The 11,208-nt window shown below is 50.5% G+C and overlaps 2 protein-coding genes across 2 annotated transcripts; one reads left to right on the forward strand and one right to left on the reverse strand.

Moving 5' to 3' along the window:
* The first annotated feature begins 2,932 nt into the window (after nt 1-2,932).
* Ly6g5c (lymphocyte antigen 6 family member G5C) lies at nt 2,933-6,803 on the forward strand. Its single transcript, XM_021217490.1, has 3 exons — nt 2,933-3,068; nt 5,111-5,275; nt 6,602-6,803. Exons 1-3 carry the CDS (start codon nt 2,948-2,950, stop codon nt 6,763-6,765), a joined length of 450 nt encoding a protein of 149 aa, XP_021073149.1. The 5' UTR covers nt 2,933-2,947; the 3' UTR covers nt 6,766-6,803.
* A 2,313-nt stretch (nt 6,804-9,116) lies between these two features.
* Ly6g5b (lymphocyte antigen 6 family member G5B) lies at nt 9,117-11,050 on the reverse strand. The gene is made up of 3 exons (XM_021217489.2): nt 10,497-11,050; nt 10,272-10,400; nt 9,117-9,966 (listed from the first exon to the last, which is right to left on the reverse strand). The coding sequence occupies exons 1-3, from the start codon at nt 10,840-10,842 to the stop codon at nt 9,569-9,571; spliced, it is 873 nt and encodes a 290-aa protein (XP_021073148.2). The 5' UTR covers nt 10,843-11,050; the 3' UTR covers nt 9,117-9,568.
* Nucleotides 11,051-11,208: the final 158 nt, after the last annotated feature.

Below are 11,208 nucleotides of genomic sequence, written 5' to 3' on the forward strand. Positions count from 1 at the left end.
TGGTGGCTCACAACCATCTGTAACAAGATCTGACGCCCTCTTCTGGAGTGTTTGAGGACAGCTACAGTGTTCTTACATATAATAAAAAAAAAAAAAAAAAAAAAAAAAAAAAGAAATGAGAGCTCTAGACACTCCAAAGAAAGGCCTACCGTCCCCTGAAACACTTCCAGGGGTGGCCATCCCTGGCTTGTCTCATGGCCCTAAACTCCAGAGTGACTCAAGCTTTGCAGCTGCAGAGTGTGTCCTGTGCGCTGGTCTCTGCGTCTTGAATCAGAGGGTGCCAGATATCTGCCCAGTCCTCCGACATAGTAAGTTTCACTCCAGCCGGGCAGTGGTGGCGCACGCCTTTCATCCCAGCACTTGGGAGGCAGAGGCAGGTGGATTTCTGAGTTCGAGGCCAGCCTGATCTACAGAGTGAGTTCCAGGACAGCCAGGGCTACACAGAGAAACCTTGTCTCTAAAAACAAGCTCCATTCAGGTTTTCAGGGCTTCTTTTTGTCCTCCATTGGTTTCCCCCTTAGTCCTGAGATGTGATGATTCGTGGAAAGTTCTTACAGTATGGGGGGAGGGGCACTAGAGCAGGAAGTGCCTCCTGTAGCACAATGTGGCTTAAAGAAAAAACAAAAACAAAAGTCTCAAGCCTGCAACCTAGCTGGAGAGAAGGAAAGGAGCAAGCAAGCCATTCAGCCCTGGGTCCGGGGCCGGGAGAGGAGGACGCGTTTGCAGCGCCACCTCCTGCAGACGCAGCATCAACCGCTGAGCGCCCACTGGTGTGCTGGCTCCAAACACGGGTGTCCGTGCCTGTCAATCACCTACCGAGCTGCGTTTGCAGGAGGCCAGCCATGCATCCTCCCCAGAGTAGACGTGCTGTCAACCGTGGAGCGGGGACTCGGAGCACTGAGTCTGTGGGCGTGGAGACTAGATGCACTGACCGGCAGCCTAGCTGCGCTGCGCACAGAGAAAGGTGCTGTGGGTCCCGGTCACTTCTTTGTGCAAGTCTGCTCCGCCTGTTTCATCCTACGTTCTGGTTCTGCCTGACACCAAACCTGTCCATCAGTTTTAACCCTGAATCTACTGTAAAGCTCAGGGTTATGGTTCCGGTCATCCCAGTGTAGGGAGACTGTGGCAGGAGGGTCAGGCCAGATCTGCTACAGAGTCAGATCTTGTCTACAGGTTTTTGGGTTTTTTTTTTGTTTTGTTTTGTTTTTTTTTTTTGTTTTGTTTTGTTTTGGTTTGGTTTTTGGTTTTTCGAGACAGGGTTTCTCTGTGTAGTCCTGGCTGTCCTGGAACTCACTCTGTAGACCAGGTTGGCCTCAAACTCAGAAATCCGCCTGCTTCTGCCTCCCAAGTGCTGGGATTAAAGGCGTATGCCACCACGTTTTTTAAAAAAAACACAATATTTACCTCTATTCATTCATAACAACTCCATCATCACCTCGCTTCCAAACCCTATGTCGCCCTCTTATGACTAAACTTGGGAATTGCCACCCTATGCTATGGATTTAAGCTAGGTCCATGATGAATGCTAGGCTAGGCAAACAACACAACTAACCAGGCTGGCCTCAGAGTCACAGTGATGTCAGAATTAAAGGTGTGTCCCGGCACACCCTGCTTATTTTACTTTTATTGTTTTATTTATTTATTTATTTATTTATTTATTTATTTATTTATTTATTTATCGAGACAGGGTTTCTCTGTATAGCCCTGGCTGTCCTGGAACTCACTTTGTAGACCAGGCTGGCCTTGAACTCAGAAATCCGCCTGCCTCTGCCTCTGCCTCTGCCTCTGCCTCCCGGTTGCTGGGATTAAAGGCGTGCGCCACCACGCCCGGCTTTTACTTTTAGTTTGAGACAAGTTTACAGGAGATTATCCAGGCTCCTTTTGAACTCACTGTAACTGGGTCAAGTCTTAAAACTCGCAGTCTCCTGAGTATCTGAGTAGCTGGATTGACAGGCCAGTGCCAGCAGCTTCTACCCTTAACCCCTTTATTATCCGGTGTGCAACAAAGGCAGAACTTTACAAAACATCTGGCCACATTACCTCTCTACCTTAACCTTCTGGGATTCATAGCCGCTATGTCTCAAGATCTCCGTGCCAGGATCCAGGTCAGAATCTTGCCTCTCCCACCCTCCAGATTAGGATCACAGGTGAGCCTTCCAATTCTGGATTGTAGTTCATTCCAGATATAGTCAAGTTGACAACCAGGAATAGCTACGACAACATGTGTGTGCATACAGACAGACACACACACAAACACACCAACTGGCAGGGGTCAGAGAGAGTGAGTGAGACCTTGCATGCATACACTCACTGTCCTCAACTGTGGTTGCCATATGGCCGGTTCTCGAAAGTGTCTGTGGCTGTGACTTCCCTGCCAGGATGGACTGTGGCCTGGAATAACAAGCTAAAATAAAATAGCCCCCTTTGACGATCATGGTGGCGCACGCCTTTAATCCCAGTACTCAGGAAACAGAGGCAGGTGGATCTGTGAGTTTGAGGCCAGCCTGGTCTATGGAGTAAGTTCTAGTACAGCCAGGGCTATATAGGAAAACCTTGTCTCAAAAAGCAATAATAATGATGATGATGATGATGATGATGATGATAGAAAAACTTTGTCTCAAAAAGCAATAATAATAATAATAATAATAATAATAACAACAACAACAAAAATGATGATGACAATTATAATAACATCAAAACATATAAATAAAAATAAACACTCCCCCTCTCCCCGGTTGCTTTTGTCGGGGTATTTTCCGGAGCACCAGGAAGGGAAACAGACAGGACAAGTCCTTCTGGATTCCTGCCTCCAGCCAGGATATTAGGCCCAGGGAGCTGTGGGTTGAGGACACTCTGCACTGCCTGTTCAGACTGGTGCCTCACTCCCTCCTCTTGGCCAGCTTCTCTCCAACCAATATAAGCCCAGGCTGGCGGCTGGAGAGAAGCCATGCTTTTTATGGCAGGCCCTGCAGTCAACTGGTCCCTGAGGCCCCTGGGACTCCATGGCGTCCCCCAAGCCTTGTGTGCTGTTCTCCTAACAGTGCTGGTCATGAAGACCTTGGTTCTCGGTAAGTGGCTCCAGAGCAAGGGTTCCACCTTCTTGATGCTGCGACCCTTTAATACAGTTCCTCGTGTTGCGGTGACCCCCCAGCCATAACATAACATTTATTTTTGCTACTTCATAACTGTAATTTTGCTACTGTTATGAATTATAAGGTAAATATCTGATATGGGACCCTTGTGGAAAGGTCATCTGGCCTCCAAAGGGGTCGTGTCCCACAGGTTGAGAACCACTGCTCCAAAGGGTCAGAAGGGTCACCAGGTCACCAGAAATCAGAGTTTCTCTAAGGGTCTGGACACTTCTGTCCATAATGTATGGGTGAAACCAGTGGCAGGCATGTTACCATGGGCAGATGTGTGGGAATGTCCAGGAACTGTGATGGCCTGATGGTCACCGCAAATGAGAGCTCTCGGGACGGCTTCATTGCTGTATCAACAACAGCGTTCTGGAGATACCGAAGGGATCGTCCCCAGCTCTGAGGGCAACACAGAATAGGGAGGACTGGGGTTGTGCCAGATTCTCCTCAACCAGAATTCACAAGGCCAAAGCCTTTGCACCATACAAAGCTACCTGCTCGTCCTGGGCTCTTAACATGCCGACTGGACCGAGGCCAGGGAAGAGGGGCTGCATATGCAGGTAGCTCATCGGGAGGCAGAACAGGGCCTTTGGCAGCTCACCTCCAGCGTGAGCCTGTCTAGGGAGCAGACAGCAGAGTAAGGCAGGTAGCATGGGGCTATTGAGGTCTCCTGTCTACAAGAACGGACTCCGTCTGTCTTCTCACGGACCTTGTTCTCACCTCTGAAGACCACATTGTAAAAAAGCATGTTGGAGCTGGACAGGGGTGGCAAGTGCTCAGGCGGCAGAGGCAGGAGGATCTCTAAGTTCAGCGCTATCCTGGTGTATAGAGTGAATCCCAGGACAGCCAGCGCTACACAGAGAAACCCTTGAAAAAACTAAATTAAAAAGGAAAAAGAAGAAAAGAAAGCGTGCCCACTGGTGGCAATTTTAGTACTCAGGCGAGAAGGTTGAAAGCCAGGTAAGGCTATAATACTGAGACCGTGTGTGTGTGTGTGTGTGTGTGTGTGTGTGTGTGTGTGTGTGTGTGTGTGATGTTTAAAAGAGAATACAGAGGGCTGGAGAGATGGCTCAATGGTTAAGGACACTGGCTGCTCTTCCAGAGGACCTGAGTTCAATTCCCACCAACCACATGGTGGCTCCCAACCATCTATAAAGGTAGGTATACATGCAGATAGAGCAGAGAGAGAGAAAGAGAGAGAGAGAGAGAGAGAGAGAGAGAGAGAGAGAGAGAGAGAGAGAGAGAGAGAGAGAGAGAGAGAGAGAGAGAGAGAGAGAGAGAGAGAGAGAGAAAGAGAGAACAAGAACTACATTTCTTCAATTCTAACCCATGACTTCAATCCTAGCATAGCACTTAGATCGGATGAGATACCAAACAACTAAGTCATAGAGGAAAGGCTGTTCTAACAGGGCTGGATGGACAGCCTCAGCTTCCTCCCCTGTAAATGTAAATTAGGCTTATGGAATGCTGGGTATAGGTTAGCCCTTCAAATATATGCCAAATGGATACATTTCTCTGGGGGTATAACATAGACTGGAGGTCTGTTTTTTCATTGTTGTTGTTGTTGTTGTTGTTGTTATTTTGATAGCTTTTTTTGAGACAGATCTCACACCATGGAACCCGGGCTGTGGCCTGCTACTATGTAAACCAGGTTGGCCTCCAACTCAGAGATCTGCCCAACCCTGCCTTTGAGTATGGGGCTTAAAGAGGAGGGAGCACCCACCCGCCAAACAGGCAAGGGCGGTGACTGCCCTGGAACTCACTCTGTAGACCAGGCTGGCCTCGAATTCAGAAATCCACCTGCCTCTGCCTCCCAAGTGTTCACATTAAAGCTCAGGCAGGGCGGTGACATCTAAGAAGAGGTCTGTTAAGGCAGATGGCTTTCAAGAAGCAGGGATTTTATGGTTGCAGAGCAATAGTTCAGTTGGACTGGGGCAGAGACATCGGAGTCACGGAACTCCTCTTCGTTCTAGGTGATACCAAGCTTGAGAACCTTTACCCTCAGTCCCTTCCACTAAACAAGTACCTGCATTGCTACCGATGTCTGCTGGAGACCGAAGAGCTGGGGTGCCTCCTGGGGTCTGACACCTGCCTGACACCTCTGGGCAGCAGCTGTGTCACCCTGCACATCAAGAACAGTAAGGGGACCCCTCCTCCCACCTTGGGTCAGCTCCCCACCAGGCCTCCTCCCAATGTCCTTTGCTATACACCAAATCTTGTTCCCACCGCCCTTAGACGTTCCAGCACTTTCTGTCTGATCTACACCAATCTTAATCCTGTTTCCTCCTCAGCTCACAGCCACGGCCTCCCACTTTCCTACGGTGTCCAGCCTTGAAGGGCCCTGGCTCTCCAGAGGTACTGGGCTTCCCCGAGTGGTCAGCATCCCCTGCTGTCAGAGACTCTCTTCTCTGGCTGGCCTTGCAGACCTTGGGGGCTCATGCTCAGAAGGCTTGGTCCTTTGTTCTGACATACATCACAGAGGCCCCTGTCTGCAACTAGCAGCCTCAGACTATTTCCTAGCTTAGAAGGCTTCTCCTCGCTGGGCGTGGTGGCGCACGCCTTTAATCCCAGCACTTGGGAGGCAGAGGCAGGCAGATTTCTGAGTTTGAGGCCAGCCTGGTCTACAAAGTGAGTTCCAGGACAGCCAGGGCTATACAGAGAAACCCTGTAAAATGTTTACCTGGTTAGGCAGTGGTGGCGCACGCCTTTAATCCCAGCACTCAGAGTCAGAGGCAGGCAGATTTCTGAGTTTGAGGCCAGCCTGGTCTACAAAGTGAGTTCCAGGACAGCCAGGGCTACACAGAGAAACCCTGTCTCGAAAAACAAAAACAAACAAACAAACAACAAACCAACAACAACAAAAAAAGAAGGCTTCTCCTCGTCCACTGATCCCCTATTCAGGTGTCCCATCATTTCCTGCTTGGAGGACTAACGACACACACACACACACACACACACACACGTTTCGCTTCTACCCACTCCCTACCTTTACTAAATTAATAGCTGCTCAGTGTAGACAACGTGGAGACACACCTGAGCTCTTTAAAAGCATTAGGCATTCCTGACCACTGAGCCCTGACCACTCAGCCATCTTCCCAGTCTCTTTCACCTGTGATGCTAGGAGTCGAACTAAGGACTTGTGCCTGCGTTCTACCACTGAGCTGCAGGGCCCTGTTCTATCCTCTTCTGCTGTAGAAAACCACACCCCGTCTGCAGCCCACCCTTCAGTATACCTCCATGTCTTCCTCCTCATGGTCTATGACGCTTGGTCTCCTTGCACAGTCACTTCAAATCCCTCAAGCTTCCCGTGCAAAGCTTCCATTGCCCAGGCTCACGGGCCGTCCCATTCCTGTCCGGTTCTCTGTGGCTTTCTCTTTGGTTCAGGGAAAGGTGTAAGGGTGGTAGTGGTATCTGTGTGGACTGAGGGTGCGTTTGGGGGCTCTGTGCCTGTGCTCCCTCCCTAGGCAGCGGTTTTAATGTCATGGTGAGCGACTGCCACAGCAAGGAGCAGATGGTCCATTGTTCATATACCCAAGCTTCCCCGGTGTTTGGCTTTTGGATATTCTATCAGTGCTGCTTCCTGGATTTCTGCAACAATCCAAACAACAGGAAGAAAACAATGCACTAGAACAGCAGGAACCTGCCACATCCCGCCAGCCAACCTCCGGACTGGATTTCCATCTGAGCCCATCCTGGACAACTTCAAAGCCCTCACTACAGCCTACATCGTTGGCCCCACGCTGGCCTCCCCTCTCCATCCATACCCACAATGCTCTCTTACCTCCATTTTGTTCAGCCCCCTCTTTGGTCTAAAGTCCCCAGGTGCTCCCCCCAAATAAAATAGTATGCAAAGTGTTTGTCGTCTCCTCTGATGGAGGTGAAGCTAGCCTGTCACGGGGCTCCTCTACTGCCCAGCCCTAGACATATAAAATTGAAGAGGGACTTGATGCCCTTCTATGGTGAAGGTTGGGTTGGTTAGAATAATAGGTACCCTGAGTGGCACTGTCAATCCAGAGCTGCGTGGGGGTGAACTGAGAGGTCTCAGAGGCTATATTGTCAAGGTACAGAATATGAGCAATAAGGTAGACCGAGGAGGAGGAGGGGTGCCCGAGGAGGACACTGGGGAGGGGACAGTAGGCTCAAGAAAACCAAGGAACCGCTGGGCGTGGTGGCGCACGCCTTTAATCCCAGCACTTGGGAGGCAGAGGCAGGTGAATTTCTGAGTTCAAGGCCAGCCTGGTCTACAGAGTGAGTTCCAGGACAGCCAGGGCGACACAGAGGAACCCTGTCTCGAAAAACCAAAAAAAAAAAAAGAAAGAAAGAAAGAAAGAAAGAAAGAAAGAAAGAAAGAAGGAAGGAAAGAAAAACCAACCAAGGAACCTTGCTCTCTGACTTCCAAGTTTAGTGTCCCTTCCTAAACCTGGCTCCCAGTTTGACCAATTAAACCTGACCAGGGTCAGTCTGGGGAGGGAGTGTGGATGTTACAGCATACCCCCTACTGGCCTCCAACTCCAGGTTCTCCTTCCTAAGTTTCCCAAGTGTTAACATTACAGCCTGTACCACCACCAGCTGCTGTGAGCATCGTCTACCCGAGTTAGGTGTGCTCAGGAAGGGCATGAGGGCACACTGGGTGCCGGCCAAGGCATCTGCTGACTGAATAGCTTCCTCTGGTGTGTTCGTGACAAGTCTGTGCTCTGCTGGGAAGGTTTACAAAATAGGCTGCTGTCCCTGGCGGCTCTCGCACCTGATCTATTCAGAAGGCCGAGGCAGGGCGGCCTGGAGATCAAGGCCAGCCTGGACCAGCGTGAAAGGTCAAAACAAGCCCCAAAGCTCTATGTATGTATGTATGCGTCCCTAAGCACACATACCTGCACATGCATGATCTGGACGGGCATGAACTGCAGCGCAGGTGACCACTTCAAACTACAGGACTGACTTACTCAGGCACTGGAGCAAAGGGGAGTGAACCTCTTCCTGCAGAGCGGATCTAGAACGGGGCTGCCTGTGAGGGGGTGAGCTTGATCGCAGTACTGGTGACACCTGGATGACATTAGTGTCCTCTGTCGAATAATAAAACAGAGTAATGCGAAGCATTCATGAGTGCTTCCTCTGTGCTTGAAAAATTTTAATTTATTATTAGTTTTGTTTTTGTTTTTTTTTTGAGACAGGGTTTCTCTGTGTAGCCCTGGCTGTCCTGGAACTCACTTTGTACACCAGGCTGGCCTCGAACTCAGAAATCCACCCGCCTCTGCCTCCCAAGTGCTGGGATTAAAGGCGTGCGCCACCACTGCCCGGCTTTAATTTATTATTAGAGATGAATCTGTAGCTTTGGCTGTCCTGGAATTCACTGCATAGACCAGGCTAGCCTCAAACTGAGATCCACTTGCTTTGCTTCTCAAGCACAGGGACCAAAGGTGTGCACCACCATGCCTGACCAGGAACTTTCAGTATTTAGGGTATGGTAGCAAACACCTGTAATTCTAGCTCTTGAGAGGTAGGGGCAGGAGGATCAAGAGTTCAAGGCCAGCTGAGGATACTTGAGACCTTGTCTCAAAAAATCCCCTAAATATTAAAACAAAGATTCAACAGCTGCAGCCTCTAGCATCCGAGATATACTGCAAGGTGCCAGGACCTTTGAAGTGAACCAGGTTGCTCACTACACAAGGACATGGACTTGAGTTTCTTCTCAGGTGAAAACTTGGCACAGGACATGAGTTTAATGTTCCAGGCTTTGAAGGTTATAGTTGAAGTGGGGCATCTATCTTCAAACTTTGGTCTTTAGCTAAGCAGACGGGAAGGATGTGGCCTTTTTGGGTAATTTGAGAGGAAGCCATAAAGACCAAATCGAGCAGGCGGGGTTTGGTAATCCCATTTGAATCCCACACTTAACTCTTTGACCTGGCTACACCTGCCCACATCTGAACCTGACACACACACACACACACACACACACACACCCTGCCAAAAAAATGTGACAGATTTTGCCAAGTTTTGATTTATTACGGAGACATGGGAGCCGCCACAACCCCTCACAAGGCAGGCAGGCAGGTGAAACGATGAGGCCAAGGACAGCGGACCAGGATGGTGGAGAGAGTGAGACAGGTCACTGTGCTAGATGTAAAGGTATGCAAGTCCACCCTTTGGCCTTGCTGCTGAGGCTTAGATATGGCATATGACCAGACTGAGGGCACACCAAGACGGTGACACTCAAAATGGGAATCCTTGTCAGGTCAGCCTGGGTGAAAACCATCCTTAAGCTTCTCGAACAGGAGGAAGACAAACCAGTCCCCAGAGCCAGGTGCCATCTGGAAGCTGGCCTAAGAGATCACAGGGCTCAGAGGATCTGAGTGTTCACAGACCGCGGAGCAGGATGCTGGGCCCCTCAAAGGAAGAATCTCTCGGACAGAGCAGAATCTAGGAAGGGGAACACGTCAGGGTCTATTCGGGGGAAGGACCAGAAGTCCTGAACTGTTGAGGAACAAGTATATTTGGCGCAGGTCGGCAATGGGCAAGCCCAGCTCCAGGGGCAGAATGAGAGAGTCCAGGCCCTCAGACACCTTATGAGCATGGAAGCCAGGCTGAGGCAGAGAGAGGTTCAAGGCCTGGTAAAACCGTTTTATCTGAGCCGCTGACAGGGGCATGCCCAGATGGCTTCCCGGGGGCCCAGGCAGGGTGCCCTGGTGCTGAGCACTGGACCAGGAGTTGCAGTAATCGTACTGGCAGCAATCAGCCTTATACAAGTAGTCTGACTGGTAGATCATATGCCTTTCTTGACATTGGTAGGAATGATGCTGTCCACAGCCCCGTACGTGGAAGCGAACAGTAGAATCTAGAGAAGAGGGGACAGTGATAATCCTGGCTGATAGCTTCCACTCTTGCCGAACCTCTCTCTTCCCGGCACTCACGCAGACCTGACTTTATTCCATGGATTCCCAGAAGACAAATTAAAAAAGTAAAATAAAATAAAAAGGGGGAAAAGAAAAAAAAAAAAAAAAACCAACTCACTTGTCTGCATGCCCCGTCTCCCCTTCAGAGATGCCACTGTCTTGCACGTGTGGCCAACAACCCTCATGCTGAGGAGACCAAGCTACACTGCTCTACCGCCCGTCAGCCCTTGCCTGGAACTTGGCTCACACTTATAGATGGTGATCACCATACACGGCGATGGAAGGCTGATGGTGCACTTTTCTGAGCCAGAAATGCAGCCTAGCGAAGGGTCTTCTAAGAGGCACAGGTGGCAGGTACGGACTCTGGCAACCGGAGCTTGGCACAGAGGACAAAGGAGACGGAGCCAGGAGCTCTTTCAAGCACCCCCAGGACCAGCTCCGCCCAGTCCTCCCAGACCCCGGTCTTACTTACCCTTCCCCACCGCAAAGCCCACCACGGCCAGCATACCTACAAGCACACGGGCCCTCATTATGGAATTTGGGGGGAGAGGAGCAACTCCCACAGAGCACCCCCAAGCTCCACCTTCCTGCGATCGCGCTCCAAGATCTTCGGATGCAGAATGGGTTTGACAGGCAGTCTGAGCAGAAACTGTTGTGGGTGCAGAGGTACGTTCCTGCCTGAGGCAGGATCCTGACCAGAGGAGGAAGTCATCTATTGGCAGGAAGAACGGCCTGTCCTCACCCACACTGTCTGGTTCCTGTGTAGGCCACAGAAGAGCACTAGCTGGCTTTTTATCAGGTGTCTTCATCCTAGACATGCCTTGAAAGGCCTGTACCCCCACTTCAGGAACCTGTCTCTGGCACTACCTACTGTCCACCCACACAGCAGGCTTGGCCCCCATTATGCTGGGAGAGGTTGGCCAGAGACAAGACTTCCCACCCTTTCCAGAGTTCTGTCTCAGGTCTCCCAGCAGGGGGCACACAGACAGGACCGAGCAACAGTTGGGGCTCTCTGCCTCCTCTACAGTTCTATTTACTATAGAGTTACATTCCCTTTAACAGCAAGACTGAGGGGACTTCCCGTGAAGTCCCTACAAGCGACACAGCCACAGCCTCAAGAGAGCAGGTGTTCTCCAACCTCTGAAACCTTTCCCCTCAGTCATGTACCTGCGCTCACCCAACCT

This window comes from Mus pahari, chromosome 18 (assembly GCF_900095145.1).
Source record: "Mus pahari chromosome 18, PAHARI_EIJ_v1.1, whole genome shotgun sequence".
In the NCBI taxonomy this organism is placed as follows: domain Eukaryota; kingdom Metazoa; phylum Chordata; class Mammalia; order Rodentia; family Muridae; genus Mus; species Mus pahari.

Coding starts and splice junctions, on each gene's coding strand:
- Ly6g5c (XM_021217490.1), top strand. CDS start 2,948: ATGCTTTTTATGGCAGGCCCTGCAGTCAACTGGTCCCTGAGGCCCCTG. Junction 3,069..5,110: donor CATGAAGACCTTGGTTCTCG/GTAAGTGGCTCC, acceptor TCTTCGTTCTAG/GTGATACCAAGCTTGAGAAC. Junction 5,276..6,601: donor CACCCTGCACATCAAGAACA/GTAAGGGGACCC, acceptor CTCCCTCCCTAG/GCAGCGGTTTTAATGTCATG.
- Ly6g5b (XM_021217489.2), bottom strand. CDS start 10,842: ATGTCTAGGATGAAGACACCTGATAAAAAGCCAGCTAGTGCTCTTCTG. Junction 10,401..10,496: donor GGGCTTTGCGGTGGGGAAGG/GTAAGTAAGACC, acceptor CTCTGTGCCAAG/CTCCGGTTGCCAGAGTCCGT. Junction 9,967..10,271: donor GGTGATCACCATCTATAAGT/GTGAGCCAAGTT, acceptor CCTCTTCTCTAG/ATTCTACTGTTCGCTTCCAC.